The 20,370-nt window shown below is 36.3% G+C and overlaps 2 protein-coding genes across 2 annotated transcripts; one reads left to right on the top strand and one right to left on the bottom strand.

The window, feature by feature from the left end:
* Window positions 1-539: 539 nt before the first annotated feature.
* Window positions 540-20,148, bottom strand: LOC135085351 (ras-related protein Rab-24-like). The gene is made up of 5 exons (XM_063980138.1): window positions 19,878-20,148; window positions 18,691-18,779; window positions 17,528-17,654; window positions 3,346-3,493; window positions 540-2,500 (listed from the first exon to the last, which is right to left on the bottom strand). The coding sequence occupies exons 1-5, from the start codon at window positions 19,989-19,991 to the stop codon at window positions 2,364-2,366; spliced, it is 615 nt and encodes a 204-aa protein (XP_063836208.1). The 5' UTR covers window positions 19,992-20,148; the 3' UTR covers window positions 540-2,363.
* Window positions 6,998-12,091, top strand: LOC135085249 (THAP domain-containing protein 5-like). Its single transcript, XM_063980001.1, has 6 exons — window positions 6,998-7,740; window positions 7,975-8,219; window positions 8,441-8,494; window positions 8,904-9,058; window positions 9,530-9,616; window positions 9,735-12,091. Exons 1-4 carry the CDS (start codon window positions 7,640-7,642, stop codon window positions 9,035-9,037), a joined length of 534 nt encoding a protein of 177 aa, XP_063836071.1. The 5' UTR covers window positions 6,998-7,639; the 3' UTR covers window positions 9,038-9,058; window positions 9,530-9,616; window positions 9,735-12,091.
* Window positions 20,149-20,370: the final 222 nt, after the last annotated feature.

The raw sequence follows: 20,370 nt of genomic DNA, 5'->3' as shown, positions 1-20,370 counted from the left end.
TGCAATTTGCATTCTATAGCACAGATATCCGTAACCGAAACAGAAAGCGGTATAATAATATTCCAATATCCGTAACCGTCCGTATCCATAACAGAGACTAAAGCCTGGTCCGTGAGCACGTAGAATCCCGTCTAATGACCCCAAGCTACCCATCCTTATCGCTCGCGCTTAATTATATTGCTGTTGCGACTGTGCGACGCGCGCCCGCAGTGAGTGTGCGAGCGCGACAGCAACATAATTACGTGCGAGCGACAAGGATGGGTAGCTTGGGGTCATTGGACGGGATTCTACGTGCTCACGGACCAGGCTTTACATATCCATAACATCCCTAACTAACACGACCCCCTCTAATTCACCAGAGGCAAATGGAGGATTTGGCCTACACTCCCCACGCTGGCCAGACGGGTTGGGGGCATAAAGTTAATATTCCTTCCGCTAGGTATATCAACTTTATGGTTGGGCCACTGTGTATACAGGGTGTCGCTTAAGATCGCTAGAACATTTCATAGGGCGTCTTCACCTATGCAAACATAGGCTTAGTCTTAAGCTGTCGTGGGCCGGATTAATGGCAGTGGCGGGTCGGATATGGCCCGCGGGCCGTATTTTGGAGAACCCTGCTCTAATCTATACTCACCTTAAAGCGACACCCTGTATAATCTTATGCATGGTCATTTAGATATTATATTAAGTATTTTTAAGTCATATCTGTACTTAGAACTAAGTTTACAGTCCAAGCTTATTTTTAAGGTTAAAATTAGTCAATAATTAAAGCTTTAAATATAAATGTAACAATACAGCGTGTTTTAAAATGTCCAGGATCGATTCTTACCTAGAGCAATATATTTTTACAAAACCGATCCCGAGACTACAAAAGGGTTAAATTAACCCTTTATATGGCTCTGTTCGATATGCTGCCACCATAATTTAAACCTTAATCACTTACAATAAGGTGAAAAACAGAAACATTTCAACATACTGTTCCCTAAAATTGAAAGCATTATAGTATTTCTTTTAAGTTGATTTTGCATCGTTGGATCGTTGGCATCCTTTTAAAATAAGTTTACTCACTGTATTTTATATCATTACAGAGGGTTTAACTTTATAGTGCCGTCTTTTTTTATTGCGTTGATTCTGCTCCACACTGATGGCTGGAGCCTATAATGGATGGTATTGTTTGTTTACACATAAAATGTTCAGACTGAGTTTAGAGGTATACATGTCATAGTAAGTTTGGTTTATTACACTATTTTGTAATCAAAAAACAAGGTTTGGTCGATGGCCGCGCGAAAAAAAAAGACGCCACCTTCCATACAAAATCTGGCATTGCCATTTAAAGTATTTTCATCTATAAAATTGTCCATAGATTACGCCCTTAAAGTTTGATCACTACATGCCCGGACACACTGTATAAATACTTTTTTAAGTCTTTTTATTTATTTAGCACACATACAAGCAAAATGATATGACATTACAGAAGGTACTATTTTTCAAGGTGGAAAATATTAACCACCATATTTTGAACCTTAACACGTGGTGTTAAGGTTAGGTTAGGAATACATTAAATATATGCTATCGCTGCAGTTCGTTTGAAGATAGATAGAGACAGACTAATATTAAATACTTACAGCTTTGGAAGCTTTTGAGAACAAACTGAGAGATCAAAGTAAATAAAGCTCTCATACATTGTGATAAGGCTCATTTTTGTCCATCAGACAGATAAATAGAAAATATTACTCATAGTTCTTATTTTCTTTCATATTTAAATAATAACAGTGCTACATCGAGTTGAAATGGCGCGTTACGTCACGCTTGAGTAGATTTTTTAATCAAAAGTGACGTCGCGCGACGTTTCAACTCAATATAATACTGTAACTATTCGATTATGAAAAAAAAATGTGTCCAAATTTTTTTTATTATATGTCTGACGGACTAAATAGAATTTCGATTTCATTACCCAATCATCATCCCTACTGAGTCGCATATATTTGTCTCTTTCACACCTACCAATTGAGTATAGTGAGAAAAAGAGAAAGATAGAATACAGACTTTGCCAGCAAATTAACGTTGACGTTGAAAACAATATTTTTTTAAGTCGGAGTGGTAAGTTACTGAATTTAATTTTGAGGACGCAATGCTCGATGGACCGATGACCTCAGTAAGATAGCTATTAGCGACTGGATGAAATAAACTCATGAGATCGTGCTTTGGCCAGCTTTCCAGTTGTTGTTAAAAAAGGTCGTCCGTCCATCAGGCAGTATTAACACGCGCAAAAATCTTTATACCTGACCATAACGACTTCAGGAGAGATGCAGGCCAGCTTACCAGTTGTGGTTAAAAAAAGGTCGTCCGTCCATCAAGCAGTATCAACACGAGCAAAACTCTTTCCTCTTGGACTTGTATATCGCTTCATCCTTCAACAGCTGGAGTCGTAATTCTTCTACGTTTTTCATTAATCGCATGTCTGCTGCACAGTCGTCCACTATCTTTTGGAATAACTCATCTGGAAAATCAAAAACATTGTATTAGACTAAAGAAACTTAACATCTAAATGTCATCATCATAAGGTCATTTAGTCTCCAGGTTTAGACGGGACTATTCCCACCTCTCGTTCCCACCTACAACTCCTGTGTAGCCAGGATCTACAGCTTGACCGCCAATAACCCAACCAGTGAAGGTCAAGTTTGTCCCGAAGGAAAGTTATTGGTAACTGTTATTGGACTCGCAACGAAATTCATCAGAAGAACATAGGAGGAGTTCGAAGTTAAGGTCCATAGCCAAATGGCAAAAAACGGAACCCTTATAGATTCGTCATGTCTGTCTGTCAGTCTGTCCGTCCGTATGTCACAGCCATTTTTTTCCGAAACTATAAGAGCTATACTGTTGAAACTTGGTAGGTAGATGTATTCTGTGAACCGTATTAAGATTTTGATGCAAAAAAAATATATTTTAGATATCTTCTAAAATATATTTTTTGGTACACATAATTTAGAACTGAAACTCAAACATTTTTTTTTCATCAAACACATACGTGTGGCGTATCTTATCTTATCTCTATTTTTTTCTAAACCGAATAGTTTGCGTGACAGACGCTTTCAAAGTGGAAAAAAGTTGGTCCCCCCCCCCCCTAACTTCTAAAATAAGAAAACGAAAAATCTAAAAAAAAAACATATGATGTACATTACTATAAAAACTACCAACGAAAATTAAGTCAGTAGTTTTTTTTAATACCTCGTAAATCGTAAACCGCTTATTACCGCGTAATATTTCATACAAATAATAGCTTGCCCTACCACCACTTCGGGACGACATATGGGCTGATGTTTTGCTGGCTAAAGTATTACTTACCAACATTCTCCCCCGTTTTACTTGAGGTCAAGTAATGCCCTCTATGCCCTTGAGAGTAAGTGGCGATTATATCCTCTGGCACTTCCCTGGAGACCAGTCCTGAGTCTAGGAGGTCCTTCTTGGTGCCGCAGAGGTAGACCTTGCACTCCTGGAATGGGCAGGAAGATTTCATCATTATTTGAAAGAAAACAACGGTTTGTTTGGAACCAAAATCGTTATAAAAACTCATTTATTTTTGCAAATAGGCTTTTAAAAAGCACTTACACGTCCCAGTATTAACCCTACCACTGCTTCGGGACAATAAATGGGCCAGTGCTGAGAAGCAGCGCAAGAAACTCAAGTCACTATTCTGCGCATGATGAGTATTCATCATCATTTCAGCCACAGGATGCCCACTGCTGAACATAGGCGTCCCCAAATGGTTTCCAGATTGGCCGCGCCTTCCTGCTACCTTTATGATGTCGTCGGTCCACCTTGTAGGTGGACTGGACGTCGCGCGCTGCGTTTTCCGGTACGCGGCCTCCACTCCAGAACCTTGCTGCCCCATCGGTCATCAGCTCTGTGTACTATGTGCCCTGCCCATTGCCACTTCAGCTTGCTAATCCGTCGGGCTGTGTCAGCGACTTTAGTTCGTTTACCGGAAATTATAGGTTACTAGCAATTAAATTAAACGTATCAATAACGCTACCTTTAGGTTATCTGTCCAGTGGTCTGTCTATATGTTATTTTGGTACCAAAATAACTAATGCTTCGACCAAATTCATTACATCTGATCGCCATCGCGCACGCGGGCTGCACGCGTTGGTTTGGCCGAACCTTTAGCATTACTTGATAGTTTAACGGCCGAATACTGAAACGCCATTTAAATATTTGACGGCTTCTCAAATAGTTAAGCAGCTCCTAAACTTACATTTCGCATACTCAAAACAATATCTGAGCAGTTCTCAATTTGTAAGCACCTCTCAAATTAAGTTGCACTTAAACGCCACTCAAATGAATTTTCGCATACTGAAACGCCATTCAACGCTAAGCATTACTCAAACAACTGTCAAATCGTCTTAAGCAGCTGTTAAATTTGAGAGTGCTTGCCCGGTATCTTAAATCCTATTCTTATACCTAAATCGACCTAAATAGTGGTAAATAATGTGTGTCATCGTTATCATTTCTTTCGAGCCTTGAGGAAATACCTAGATCTATCGCAGGAACGCAATAAGGCTGAACGCTATTGAAAAATATTATTATAATGACATGCAATTCCGAGCGAGGTTCCGCGTCTCTAAAGAAACGGTGTTGTTTCTGGATTCATAATTTGGAAGCTCTTTGAAACCCCTCACCAAACGCCATACAACCAGTGGACCAAATACTTATTATAACCCTACTGTTCTACGCAACGGGAAGTTATGAACGTGTACTAGGTGATATCTTCCACATCTAACAGCCAACTTTGCATCGTATAGTGCACGAAGTAACAACCAAAATAGCTGCTATGAAATCGCAATACATAAACATGCCTATTTCTGAGGAATAAGGGGACATCGCATAGCAGCATTTCCAAGAGTTGTTGATTTGTCAATTTGATGCTCTGTCAGTCAACAATGATAAATGTCAATTGTGGTTACGTTTCGGTCCACGATCGCCACTTAATAGATTTCAACAATAAAAAGTATCATATTTAAAATTATTTTTTTAATTAAATAAAAATGCAAGCATTATTATTTTTATATGATAAAACGAGATTTATATATAATAGAAACTAAAAATAAACTGTTCTATGTTAAGTTGATTGAGTATATTTCCATAAAAGACAATACATAACCAAACGATGCTGCGTGTAATGGATAAAAGACGTAAAGTTATCATTTGTGTAAATGAAAACATACTTTTTTTGGTAAATGTTGCCATTATGTAAACATTTGAGAGCTGCTTAGCTGATCACGGCTTCAAATCCGTTGAGTAGCGTTTGAGAATACCATTTAAAATTGAAGGATACTTAAATTTAGGAGCCCGTCAGCTGAGTGACAGATTTGAGTAGTGTTTCAGTATTCGGCCGTGATGCTCTGTCAACAATGATAAATGTCAATTGTGGTTACGTTTCGGTCCACGATCGCCACTTAATAGATTTCAACAATAAAAAGTATCACCTTTAAAATTATTTTTTTAATTAAATAAAAATGCAAGCATTAATTTTTTTATATGACAAAACGAGATTTATTTATAATAGAAACTAAAAATAAACTATTCTATGTTAAGTTGATTGAGTATATTTTCATAAAAGACAATACATAACCAAACGATGCTGCGTGTAATGGATAAAAAACGTAAAGTTATCATTTGTGTAAATGAAAACATACTTTTTTTGGTAAATGTTGCCATTATGTAAACATTTGAGAGCTGCTTAGCTGATCACGGCTTCAAATTCGTTGAGTGGCGTTTGAGAATACCATTTAAAATTGAAGGATACTTAAATTTAGGAGCCCGTCAGCTGAGTGAAAGATTTGAGTAGCGTTTCAGTATTCGGCCGTAAGGGCCTTTGAGTTTAAGGCCGGGTAGCAGAGAAAATGGCGAAAATGAGGTTCTCATTTTTCATTTTTGAGGTACTAAACAGTAAAATTAAAGGCTAAGATTTTTATTGGGCATAGTTGAGGATATTTTCTAGGGCTATTAACGGATGGAAACACGATTTGATGAAGTTGACTCGATAGAATAAATTCCCAAAGTTACCTCTATTCGTTTTCTATTTATGGTTTTATTTTTAAAATAAGCGATTTGAGATTCTAAATCTTTTACTAAACTAAAGTTCAGAAATAACTTGAGGGCTTTTAACGGATGAAATTTTTATATTGCGTCTTATTTAGTTACTATGTTAAAAAATGTGGAAAAAATCGTCCATGACGGCTTGGACAATCTCAATCAGTCGCGCGGTGGCGCTTACGGAGGACGGACGCGTGTCAGTTTTTTGGCCGTGACAGTTCGCGATTTGTCAATATTTTTGACAATGATGACTTTGATGAGTCACAGTATAATAATATCAGTGTTACTGGAGAAAGCTTAAATTTTTGATAATTAGGAATTATCAATTTTGTCTACCTATTGAAATTTAAATCGTTCGCATCCTTTTAAACGAAGACTCTACTCATGATACATAGTACATTCCTCAAATATGAGACAAAACCAATGAGTTAAAATTACATTTTAATAGTACCTACATACAATCGTCTTACACTCTTTAGAAGAGCACACTGACACAAATAAATAATAAAAAATACTGTCTAAGGTCTGTAGCTAAAGGTCTAAGCTGTAAGATAGAAGAATCTTCTAGCCAAAAAGATGGCAGATGCAGCAGATGTCAACGGATTTAAAACTGGAGTTCATATGACTCCTTGTAGACTTGAGTCTCTAGAGCGTCCCTTCCTCCACCATGCGTAAGAATGTTTCAAAAATACTGTCTAAGGTCTGTAGCTAAAGGTCTAAGCTGCAAGATAGAAGAATCTTTTAGCCAAAAAGATGGCAGATGCAGCAGATGTCAACGGATTTAAAACTCGAGTTCATGTGACTCCTTGTAGACTTGAGTGTCTAGAGCGTCCCTTCCTCCACCATGCGTAAGAATTTTCACAAAAATACTGTCTAAGGTCTGTAGCTAAAGGTCTACGCAGTGGGTAGACACTTCTCATACAAAAACTAGTCTCTATATGTAGCAATTGATATACAACCTTATCCCTTAAGCAATAAAGTGCATTTTGGATTGATTTCACTATAGCAGGGGAACCCGCGGATCAATACCACCATACTAAAAATAATTGTTAGTGTCCTTATGTTGGTAGTATTGTTAGTTTGACAAATGAAAAAAAATGTCTGTCAATTGAGTTTGAGTTTTTAACCGGCGAATTGATTCGTGTGAAGTTATTTTCTCAGATTTGGTGCAATATTACTGTAAATAAACTTTTCTGTCGTTTACGTTGAGTTGATTAAGTTCCTCCGTATCGGGCGTGATAAAGTTTGCTGTTCAGTGTTATGTTTTTTGTGAGATAGAGACTCTTTTAAATAAGCTGTGTTTCAACTTCTACAGAAGTTTAAAATCTTATTTACTTTTCTGTTTAATGGGTATGTTATCTACTTACTTGAAATATTAGATCTATTACAAATCTATTTTTCATTAAAAACAACCCTATGTGATGAAAATGTAAATGTACTTTCAAAACTGGTAAATGCATGAACCAGGGCATTGACACTGGTTGGAGAGAAATTATAGGCTTTGTTTAATTAATACCTATTTCATTTTAGGCTTCTACTGATAATGGAGAGTAGAAACAACAAGAAGTGCGTTATTTGTAATAAGAGGCGAAGTCGTGGTGGATCACCCTTACTTTTGAGTAGGTTTCCTCTGGATTCTGACCGGTAAGTTTCTAATAACACTCATTTATTACAAGATAATTTTACTGATTGTGTAAACTTAAAGGCTGGGATTAATATTTTTAATCATACAGTAAATAACCATAACCAATTTTTAATTTCAGTATTTTGTTTCGTACTCTGAAAATGAATTGCATAACAATACTAAAAGAAATTAGTTGATGAATAAATTTCAGTTTGTTATTCTTTTTCTTTTCTAATAGGTATTTCTTATTTCAGTTGTCGAATGTGGGTTAAAAATGCTGGCATAGAAGACTTAGCATATGTACCTATTGAAAAGTTACACCAACTGAAGTTTGTTTGTGGTGGGCACTTCACTCCTGAATCCTTCAATGCCAAAGGAACTCGGCTGAAGAACTCAGCTATTCCAACACTGGAATTGAGCAATCCCATCTTGCCAGATGAAGTTTTGACAGAGTTTCCTCTTCATGTAAAAGACTCCAATAAAGAAAACCTCAAGACAGGTATGATGATGACTTCAATTTTTTTTTTTAAATTTAATTTACTATCTATCAATTTTTCTGAATTATTTAGATGTCTTAATTAATTTTCTTTGGTTTCCAAAACAAACCAACCGAATGCAATTTAACAAGGTTCTTTCTTTGTAACCACAAACATGTGTTGTATGCTTATCAATAAATAATATATAATTTCAATTATTAATTATATCTATACTTTGTTACAGTTCTTTATGATCATTCATATTGCATTCCAAAGAAGTCAAATCCAGTTGAACGAGGTATGTTTATCTAAAATTATACTAATAATATAAAAAGGAAATATTTAATTGTTTGTTTGTATTTGATCGGCTCCGTAACTCGAAGCCAAGATAGCCTAAAGTGCGGGTTAGAACCCCACAGCTTGAATATTGTAGTAAACCCACTCGTAACACAATTTAGCTTAGAATGTGTGTTGAGTTAGAGGGACTTTAGTAATTTGTGTAATACAAATTCTTCAAAAAAAGTACCGGACCAATTTGAAAAATTTTAGGCAATCTACATTAATTAGCCAGGTCAGCTAGTTTAATAATATTTATAAGCTAGTAATTTTTAATGTGAGCAAGACATGTACTAGACTGATTGTACCCTAAAGTTGGGTAAGAACATGACATTTTATTACCCAATTCACATTTCATTATCTGCTTTCAGTTCCCCTTACAACTACAACCAAACAACTAAATTCAACATGTTTGGGAGCTGTGGATATACCAGATTCTGGTATTTCTGCGAAAACAACTTTTGAACCTCTTCCTTCTACTTCCAATGCACCAGAACATAAATGACCTATAAACCCATTACTCATGGTAAGTGTACAAACTAATTATTTACCTTCTAAAATATGCCTTCCCTCAAACTAAAGAATGCCACCCTGGATGCGTTCTGCAGTCTGCAGTCAGGTCAAAATGAACTTATATGTACAACATTCTAGGTTTCTGTACATTTTATATTAATGCGATTTGACCGTGCGGATACGAACAAAGAACGCAAAGCACACGTGACTGATTGCCTTATCACGACCACTTACAGATTGTCTTGACATACCCGCAGACCGCATCCAGAATGCAGAACATTAAAACCTCTAAATGCCTTTAATTTAATATTATGTCATTGTTATTGAAGGTGGGCCCACGCTTCATATTTTATGAGAAGAGCTATCATTATCCTGTCTTTGCATTTTTTAAAAACTTGATAATGATTGATTGATTTGGAAATAATATGTTTCATAAAACAACAAAATAAATTTTAAACTAATTTGCATATTTATAATATTTCAGATGATAAAAACATTTGCCATCAAGATGCACAGGCAGAAATATTAGTCCACAGTTATAAAAGACCTAAGAAAAACATTGAAATGAAAGGTAAGATAAAACATACCTAATTTAAAAAACTAAGTAAAATTGCTGATTAATTAACCAATATTCAATTCAATTTGCTTTAATGTTGTTTTTTTTACTAATGGAAATGTTTTTATTACAGACACTTCATCAACATTTACAATTAAAGAGAAGAGGCTTTGGCGACAGTTACAAAATGCAAAAAAAACAATAAGGAATATAGCGAAGTCAAGAGTGAATTTAGACAAGTTAGATTCGGAAGTGCTGACATCGTTAGTAAAGGATGTAGTGCAGAATAACAAAAAGAAGTCACAAGGAAAAAGGTGGACTTTAGCCAACAAAATATATGCTTTGGCTATATTTAAACGGTCCCCTAAAGCATACCGCTATATGCAAAAGCTGTTTACGCTACCAAGCACTAAAACGCTCCAAAGGATTTTAAAAAATATACCAATGGAGCCTGGTATAAATAAAAATATAATTGATATGTTAGAGGCAAAAGCATCAAGTATGCCAAAGGAAAATAAATATTGCTCGTTAATATTTGACGAGATGGCGTTAAAGAAACGGATAATTTATAACGAAATTGCTGATAAAGTGGATGGCTACGTGGATTATGGAGAGGGCGAGAACATGGGACGAGAAAAGAAAATTGCAGACCATGCGTTAGTGTTTATGATACAGGGTGCTAAACATAAATACAAGCAATATATTGCGCACTATTTTGTGGAAGGCACAATATCAACAGCAAAACTGGCAAAAATTATATCGGACATCATCAAAAAATTAAAAGAAATCGGATTTATGGTTCTAACAACAGTTTGTGATCAGGGATCTACAAATATAGGAGCTCTTAACATGTTAAAAAGAAACTGTGGACAAGGCATAGATAGCAACTTTTTCTCTGTAAATAATGACAAAATTTTTATAATCTATGACATCCCTCACTTGTTCAAATCATTACGAAACAATTTCTTTAAAAGTGGAAATATGTCTTTCGATGGAAAAATTGCACAATGGAGGCATTTGGTAGTTGCAGAAGAACACAACAGAAATTTTTTAAATTTTAAAAAACTGAATAGTACCATTGTAAATCCAACATTCAAAACTAAGATGAGGGTGAAGTATGCTGCGCATGCTCTGAGTAATACCGTGGCAGCTATTTTAAAAATGATGGCATGGAAAGAAGTTTCTGATTGCAATGATACAGCATTTGTGATTGAACAGTTAGATAAACTATTTGATTGTACAAATGGTCCATCATCTTTAAATGACGTAAAGAAAGGGATCCGGGAAAATGTTTCCACATCAAGTAATCACATTGAGTCTTGGACCTTTTATACTGATAAGTTAAAAACCATAAAATTTATAACAGCAGAAAACACGATACTAAAAAATGTTAAATGCGTAAAGGGATATCAAATATCTATCAAATCCTTAAACGATATTTGGGAAAAGTTAAAGAATGAAGGGTTTAAATATATGAACCTTAGACAGTTTAACCAAGACTCTCTGGAAAACTTATTTGGAATCATTAGGCAACACAGTGTAACCAATAGAAATCCCACTATCACGCACTTTACTGCAGCGCTTAAAACAAGCATGGTTACTGGGCTGAAAGTGCCTCATAGCAGAAGTGCTAATTGTGAAGCAGACAACAATAAACATATGCTGGAATATAAAGACATTTTAAAAACTAATTTAAAAACAACAGAAATAAAAATTAATGTTCAAGATTCCACAGACACTGAATTTTATCCTGTGTTGTCTATCCCGGACCCTGAAAACTTAGAACAGCCCATTGAAAATTTGTGTAGCCTTGAAAACCAACCAGTAGTATATGTAAGCGGGTATTTAGCTGCCAAACTATTACAGAACAGTTCTTGTTTAATTTGTGAAGAGTGTTTGAGCGTGAAAACTCCTGTTGACAATGATTTGTATGCATATATATCTCTTCGCGAATGGTGGCATGATAAAAAAAGTCTCGTTTATCCAACAATTCAATTATGTACCACCGTAAATGAAGCTAAACAATTTTATCATGACCATATTGCCGACCAGATATATATGGAAAATGTTGGAAAATTCATTTTCTTAATGTTGAGTACAAATTGTAATTTTAGTTGGTTTAAATGTCAACAACATAATAAAGAAATTTATGATAAGATGTTTAAAATATTAAGTTACCTTTTTCTAAGAAAAAGTTGTAAAATCATTAATGACAGCTTCATAAAAAGTGAAAACAATTTTGCTGACAAAAGTAAAAAAGCACAGCAACAAAGCATTGAAAAGTAATCTTAGGGCTGAGGTTCGATCAGCTGATAAGAAAATTAAAGATGTTTATAAATAAAAATCCTATTTTTTCTTAGAAAAAGTTGTGAAAATAAAAGTTTACAAAATTATCATTTCTGTACTTTGTTATAATTTTCAATAATTCCTCATGCCTACAACTGCTATGTCATGTTCAATACTTATTGTAATATACCTATTTTATTTCGAAATAAATAATTTACGTTACAAAACTTCGTTTTACTTACACATAGTATAAAATAAAAATAGTAATCATTAAAATATTGAAGGTTCCTATACTAGATATCGATATGCAATTACAACCCTAGCAAAGTATCGATAATCGATAAGTTATTACGAACGTCACTAATACTGTCAGAAAATAAGGCATTATGTTGGTAGCTCCGCCTGTAGTTTGTGCGGTTGGTAAAGATTTGCGGGTCGTTCTCTAAAATGCATATGTGTGCGTGAGCTCAAAAAATATCTATGGAGTGCCGTCTCTTACTCTTTTATGCTCTTTGGGTCTACGCTGCAAGATGGAAGAATCTTCTAACCAAAAAGATGGCAGATGCAGCAGATGTCAACGGATTTAAAACTGGAGTTGATGTGACTCCTTGTAGACTTGAGTGTCTTGTAGAATTTCCTTCCTTGTAGAATTTTGCTATTAGTGGACAAATTTCTGCTCACGATGGACTAATTATCTGCTATACTCTCGACTCTCTAAAGCACAACATTTATAAAAATTTTGCAACATTTAAAAACCGTGTGTGATGCTCATTGCTCATAGTGATTTTCGATACAGAGCCCCGTACATACGTTATACATAAATTATGGAAAGAAAACACCCAGACCAATACAAACAAATATGTATGCAATTTTAGTATTATATTTTTATTTATTAATAAACAAAAAGACTGAACAAAATGAGGATCAGTACTGTTGTAGAAAATTCAATAAAACTAGTATCTACGTTAATCTTTAAGACATAAGAAAGATATATCTTTTTGAATTATCCAAATCGGACCATTACTTACGAAGATATTAAGTAATAAACATAGACCGTTTTTGCCGCTAAAAGTCAACGTGCGCAGGGCCGCGTGACGTCATTATATCCGAATCGAGCGCAGCCGGCGTACTATTGGGATGGAAAATATTTTTTTCCAGCTAAACTATCAGTTTTAGAAAAAAACTTTTAATAACATTTATTCATCAAAATAAAGTAACCTATCGACCAGTAATTTAAAAAAATAAAAATTGTGAAAAATAAGTATCGCTATGTCCAAAAACCACATTTTCATAGGATTCGATGCAATGCGGAGACGCGGTTGGGGTGAGTGTAACTTAATGATTGTTTGTATTGAACATAATAATACATAATATGATGCTAATAATACCCAGTTTCTGGCCTGGAAGGGGGGGGGATAAGTCATACCCAGCTTATAGCCTGAGGGGAGGGGCAAGCCTTACCCAGCTTCTGGGCTTGGTGGGAGGGGGGGAGAGGCAAGTCATACCCAGTTTCTGGCCGGGGGGGGGGGGGGGGGTAAGTCATACCCGGCTTCTGGCCGAGGGGGAGTCATACCTAGCTTATGCTTATGGACTGGGGGAAGGGACTAGCCTTACCCAGCTTCTGGCCTGGGGGAGAGGGGGGGGGGGGGGTCAAGTCATAACCAGTTTCTATGGGCTGGGGGGAGGGGCTAGCCTTACCCAGCTTCTGGCCTGGGGGGAGGGGGGAAGTCAAGTCATACCCAGTTTCTGGCCTGGGGGGGGGGGTATGTAATACTCAGCTTCTGGCCGAGGGGGAGTCATACCCAGCTTCTAGGCTAAGATTAAATAGATTTCCAGGAGGGAGCAGCTGTCCGTTCCTGCAGCAGCTGGCCCGCCCATGGGAACGGCGAATAGATAGGTAGGTACGTAGGTTTAACTCAGAAAAACTAAATAACAGGTAGGTATTGCGTGTACATCGAAATGATCTTCATAGCAATGTCTTAGAGTCTAGGCAGAGTGTATCTGCCTCAGCTATACCTTATTGTTAGAAGTAAATAAATTAATACTTATACATTTTTATATTTTACTTGGAAGAAGATATGACTCTAACAACACTTATGAACACTTTATTTGAATAAATCGCCAAATATACCACCGCGGAGACCCCAATCGCGTCTCTGCGTTCCATTGAACCGTATGAGCGTATGGATTTTTTGCGTCATTTTTCACAATTTCTATTTTTAAAAATTACTTATCGATAGCTTACTTTATTCTGATGAATAAATGTCATTACAAGTTTTTCTCTAAAACTGATAGTTTGGCTAGAAAAAAATATTTTCTATCCACGCAGTACGCCGGCAGCGTTCGGATCGGATATAATGACGTCATCGTCCCCGCGCCGGGCGGTCAGTGAACTTTTTTAGTAATTTGGCCATAACTTCGTCAATTTTTGTCGTAGAACAAAAATTTTTGGACTGTGTATTATGGATTTCTTAGCCCTATAAATCTGCATTCACAGCTAAAAAGCGAAATGATCCTCATTGATGCGTGTACTGATTAATGTAATTAACCTCATGCAAAGTTTCGTGAATTGCAACAACTATAATTTATTATCCAAGCTCTAAATAATCGCTACTACGAGTAACTGATCATAAAATGTTTTTCCAATCGCTCAAGCTCCCGAGGATCTACCGATAGGTCGGGTGACGTAATCTTAAAATTCTTTTAGCCGGTGCGGAACTTCCGAAATGTCGGGTGACGCCACGCCTCTTTGAACTGTGTTTACTTTGGCAGTTATATTCTATATTTATTCGATTCTAAAATGGTAGCGCATTTTCTTACATAACTTTTCAATTCCTATCATTGGAGGTCCGAAAATATTTCTCATACAATTTGATACCATAATGATCATTCTTCATAAAAAAATTAAAACCTACATATTTAAAAACATAATCATTGATATTCATAATATCACTAATCATACACTTAGTTTTTACTAATATTTGTTTTCATATATTTTTCTATACTAATGATCGAAACTCATAATCATTCGAATAAATAACTATAATATTCATAAATGTGATGTATCCTAATATTTGTTTTCATAAATTTATTACTCATAAGTGTATTTATCCATATTATTGAAAATCATGATGTCTATATTCGTATTAAATCGTATTTTAACATTAACCCAGTTGTTACGGATATCCCTTTTTTCTTACGATTCCTGTGATTTTGCATATATCGGCTATTTAATGCATCAAGGCAACAGGAAAAATACAAAAAAAAATATTGGTCTTACGGAAACGCTGGAAAATGGTGTTTGATATACGGAACGCTAGTAATATGTACGGCCACTTGTATGAACTTAGAGATAATACCTACTCTTTGCGACTTGCGTAAGTTATTAAAGTATTTGCATAAAATATGGAATATTCATTCATAAAAAAACATTCAGAGTTAAATTTATTATTTTTCAAATTTAATTCCAGTAGTGTGAACTGTATTTATGCCCAAAACATTTTCTGGGATCAAGGGTAATATTACATTTCTTGCAAAAACATTGCATTTGTATCAAAGCGTGAGTTTCATAAAACCTGTGTGTTGTGACTGAATTTGAGATGTTAAAATACTTCTTCTCTGTTTATGTGGCGGAGAAAATCTCTTGGTTTTGTCAGTTGGCGCAATTTTCAATGCATTTGAAGCAACTGTAACCACACTAAATCATCTCATTTACAAACAATAATTTCTTCATATCTTCAAACATGACTGACCCTGTCTAGGGCATAATTGGCTATCTACGCTAACAGGATGCAGTCTTCTTCATCATCACTGGATGAAGAATTCTCTAGTGATTTCTACATGGGCTCTCATTTGTAATCCAGACAAATCTATTGACACTTTATTTTCATCACCAGAGTTCTCTTTGGTTAAGTCACCATTACAATTTTCCGGATTTTCCGGCGGGAAAATTGTGATTTAGTTAGGGATACACTCATCTTCATTTTTCTCCAATTTTTCAATGATTTCATTTAAAGGAAAGGGCCTCGAAGGCAGGCGCTAAAACAACAAAATACCGCAGTTCATATTACTAGCGTTCCTTATACGGATCACTAAGTTTAACGTTGAATTAGTAACAGTTACTATAAAAATGTTTATAATTTTGTTATCGATTTACAAAAAGTGGGCTACAAACTTTCATATTTCGGCAAGAAATACTTTAGAATAAATACTTATCATGTTTGTATTCACCTTGAAAAAGTCATCGTAAAATTTACGAAAACAACAAAACGCTTACTATTGAAATGTGACACCCAATGTAGAACAGAACACTTCTGATGGACAAAGGGACCCCACAGGAATCGTTTAACATAAACAATGTTATCAGAAACCACCCTCATTGTTTATAATAATTTAATTTTTATGTTGATCCGTATATCAAACGCTAGTAACAAGTGGGTTAAATTAATTTGAAATGGTCCAAAACAGGCAATATTTTGTGCCACAAAACTAATGTGACAGAAACGAATCGCTGCAAAACCGACTCCACGTAGTCTTGTCTGCCCTACCCCTAGAGTGTAATTTAAAAGCCGGAGGCGCGGAGGGAGAAGGGCTGCACATCCCGCAGCGCCGGAGACGAGGAGATACCAATGCATGCTACATGTTTGCTTTCATGAAGCATGCAGAGCATGATTTATTAATTATATCTATAATATATCTATAATATAATTATTATCTACTTTATTAAATTATATTATGATTTTTTTAAAGATACGAGTATGGTCTTTTATAAAGTAAATTATTCTGAACAACAACATTATGAGTTGAAGTATGTTCTTAGTAACAACATTATTAATGAAAACAATATGATCAATGAATGTTATGAAGAAAAAAGATCTGAAAATAAAAATTATGTATTTTAAATGGTTCTTGGCAGTAACAGTATTGATAAAAAAATTATGATCACTAACTGTTATGAGCTCCGTTGGTAGTAATAAAAATGTATAAATAAAAAAAGTATGAAAAATAAAATTATGAAGAGAGATTATTATGAACACAAATCGGTAGTAAAACAAAGAATAGGATATAGAATTTTATGTGAGCCAATATAGAACCCTAAAATATATTCCCAAAAATTTTGAAAGTTGTTTTAATTTGTATCACTTGGATACAGATTTGTATTAGAAAGTACTGTGTAAACTGCGTATTTCTATACTGTGTAGCCGCGAGAGCTCTTTGGCGCGCTGTCTTCGGCGAAGTATTGCGCGCGCAGATTTTGACAGCGCGAAATACCTACTTTAGCAGAAATACCAAGCCTTAACCGCCTCTGTGGTCTAGTGGTGAGACCACCTGCTTCAGATGCAGAGGTCCCGGGTTCGATTCCCAGTGGGGGCAGATTTTTCTGTTCGGTTTGGTTTGTGGTAGGGCTTGTTCTGAGTCCGCCTGCCTAGCTACCACCATCTTACCTAAGTCTGTCGCCATAACAACAATGTTAACAGCATTGTTGTGTTCCGGCAGTTAGATAGCCAGTTCCTCTGTGATTGAGGATTCCGGGTGAAGCTCGCTTCCACCTTCGGCCTGATCGTCACTTACCATCAGTAGGCCAAGAGGTTCCTCGTTGTAGATAAAAAATAAATAAAAAAAGAGTGTTGATAAGATTACCTCCTCAACAGTCCTTAATTCCTGCAACCAATGCCTCAGCCTCGCCCAGGATTCTAAGCAGGAAGGCTCGTAGCACACTATCGCCGCGTGCGCACCTCGGTAGTACATACGCGTCATCGCTTCGTACCTGGAAAGGAAATATTTGTTCGTTCGTTCGTTCATTTCAGCCGAAAGACGTCCACTGCTGGACAAAGGCCTCCCCCAAGGATTTCCACAATGACCGGTCCTGCGCCGCTCGCATCCAGGAGCCTCTTGCGACCTTCACCAGATCGTCGGTCCACCTAGTGGGAGGCCTGCCTACGCTACGTCTTCCGGCTCGTGGTCGCCACTCAAAAGAGCTCTACGAGCTATGTGCCCCGCCCACTGCCACTTGATTTTAGCGATTCTGCGGGCTATGTCAGTCACTCTGGTTCTCCTACGGATCTTCTCATTTCTGATTCGATCACCCAGGAAAAATTACATGAATCAATGAATCAATTAGTGAACAATTTTTTTTCATTCCATTCCAATCTGTCTAAGACATTGGTTCCCAAAGTGGATGGCGCAAAGACCTTTAAAGGGGGGGCGGGCCATCTGTGTCCTTAAGTACAAAAAACCTGCGACCGCTGCGAGAATGGTCCAGACTGCTCGATACGACCAATAAATAATCTTGATTGGAAGAGGGGGGGCATTTTTTGTATAGTAGAAAGGGGGTGCGTCTCGAATAAGTTTGGGAACCAATGCTCTAAGAGTACATTCAGCACATACTGACCCGGGTTTTCCCGTCGTGTCGTTGTGGCTATAATGTTCGGAGACACACACGTGCGTGACAAAATTTAAAAAAGTAGGTATTTATTTATTTTATTGTTAGGAAAACAAACAGTATTCTATAACACATAGAGTTATTCGTAATTATTATTTCACTGAATACGAATATTCGGTAAATGTCTACTATTCGGCGAATCCGAATATTCGTATTCGTTGCATCAGTAATAATAATATTATGTGTGTCGCTTTCTTCTTCTTCTCAGTCGGTACACTCTTATCAGAGTGGTCGTGGTCATCATTGTGAATCACGATGAGTGATGTTCCTCGCAATACGCCTTCAAACGACTTACACACTTGGAAGGAATAAAGGAATTGCCACACTGGATGCGTTACCTGATGGAATAAACTTAACCTACCGTTCACTGCCGGCTGTGTCCCAGATGCCAATGTTGAAATCTTTCCCATTCGACTGCATCGTTTTTGCACAGAAAGCTGCCCCGATCGTCTGAAACAATAATATAATATCATCATCATCATTTCAGCCACAGGACGTACACTGCTGAACATGGGCCTCCTAATGATTTCAAGATTGGTTGCAGCAGCCTGCATCGAGTGCCTTCCTGACATTATGAGGTAATATTGACACACCCAAGCATAGAATAAAATTGTTTTACCTACTATCAGGTTTTAGTTATATATTTCTTGTAATCTAGCATTTTTACAGATAAAAACTTGTTTGTGCAAATTGATAGTTATTTATTTACTAGCTGACCCGGCGAACTCTGTTCCGCCTTATAGGCAATAAATAAGCCATCGCAATTTTTCCTTATTTGCTCACTGTTTAGACCTACCCTGGACTATGACAAACATTTTAAAACCAAAATCAGCTCAATCGGTCCAGCCGTTCTCGAGTTTTAATCAGACTAATGAACAGCAATTCATTTTTATTTATATGGAAGATATAGATATAAGTTTTTGTAAACAAGGCTCTATGACATTGACATTGTATGTATTTCTCATATGAAATCTAATATTTATTTATTCTAGCGCTTAACGCAGTCGGTGTTTTTGAGACGGGACTATTCCCACCTCTCTTTCTCACCACTGCAACTCCTGTGTAGCCAGGATCTACAGCTTGACCGCCAATAACCCAACCAGTGAAGGTCAAGTTTGTCCCGGGGGAAAGTTAAACTGTCATTGGACCCGCAACGAAATTAATCAGAAGAACATAGGAGTTCGGGTGTTTTTAAGATGTCAAATATCAATGAAATTTCAGATTTCAAGATTTGTATGCACTTTCACGTAATATTAAGTCAATGTTACCAGTCCCATGTTGCTCCTCTACCTCAGGCACTGAGTTAAGTGCTAGAGCTATAGCTACATAATGCTTTTTTTTATCATAAACAATATTAACAAAATCAAAGTAATAGAATACAAAAATGATTCATCAATCGCGGAAGCGATAGAGGTCAATATCGCTTGCGAATACTCCTGTAATTACATACGCTTTAGGAATTACTGCGCAAATGGATACAAAGAAAATTAACCTCTAATGTCTTATTGCCCTTGATTTTTTTATCATGTAGGAAATAGGAACACTTACGTTTTGGTAAGGAGTGCCTCCGTTAAATCTGCAGTTCACAAATCTTAAAACTAAACTAGTTTTGCCTACATGCTCGCTCCCGAGCAAAACTATTTTAAAGTCGCACCTACTCATTTTGGGAATAAAGTGTTCGTCTCTAGAAAAAGAGATTAACTTTAACTCATTACTGACGAATTCTTGTTTATTGGTAATACTCAGGACATTGAAAAGAGCAATTAATTTAATTTGAAAAAGATTACTTCAACAACACACGCCCGCCTCTTGTGTCAAAAATTAAACAACAACAAAAAAAACAAATTGATTGAAATTGCATTTGATTGACAACTTTGACATTAAAGCGAAACAATGCCATCTATTAGTTTAAAACGTAAACGTTGAATCAGTAATAAAACTTTTAAACACGAATAAAATAATTAAAAGCCTGAGCCCCGATTACGGTAACTTTTAACGTCTACAATCCAGACGCGTTTCTGATTCTGCAATACGATTGGTC

This window comes from Ostrinia nubilalis, chromosome 28, assembly GCF_963855985.1.
Source record: "Ostrinia nubilalis chromosome 28, ilOstNubi1.1, whole genome shotgun sequence".
Lineage (NCBI taxonomy): Eukaryota > Metazoa > Arthropoda > Insecta > Lepidoptera > Crambidae > Ostrinia > Ostrinia nubilalis.
Note: the sequence above shows the minus strand (reverse complement) of the source record. Positions and strands in the feature narration are given on the sequence as shown.

What these genes read in the sequence shown, in the direction of transcription:
- LOC135085351 (XM_063980138.1), bottom strand. Translation starts at nt 19,991, where the DNA reads ATGAGTAGGTGCGACTTTAAAATAGTTTTGCTCGGGAGCGAGCATGTA. An exon ending in GAGGCACTCCTTACCAAAAC is followed by an intron (nt 18,780 to 19,877) that starts GTAAGTGTTCCT and finishes TTATTGTTTCAG; the next exon opens with ACGATCGGGGCAGCTTTCTG. An exon ending in TAAAACGGGGGAGAATGTTG is followed by an intron (nt 2,501 to 3,345) that starts GTAAGTAATACT and finishes TTGATTTTCCAG; the next exon opens with ATGAGTTATTCCAAAAGATA.
- LOC135085249 (XM_063980001.1), top strand. Translation starts at nt 7,640, where the DNA reads ATGGAGAGTAGAAACAACAAGAAGTGCGTTATTTGTAATAAGAGGCGA. An exon ending in TAAAGAAAACCTCAAGACAG is followed by an intron (nt 8,220 to 8,440) that starts GTATGATGATGA and finishes ACTTTGTTACAG; the next exon opens with TTCTTTATGATCATTCATAT. An exon ending in GTCAAATCCAGTTGAACGAG is followed by an intron (nt 8,495 to 8,903) that starts GTATGTTTATCT and finishes ATCTGCTTTCAG; the next exon opens with TTCCCCTTACAACTACAACC.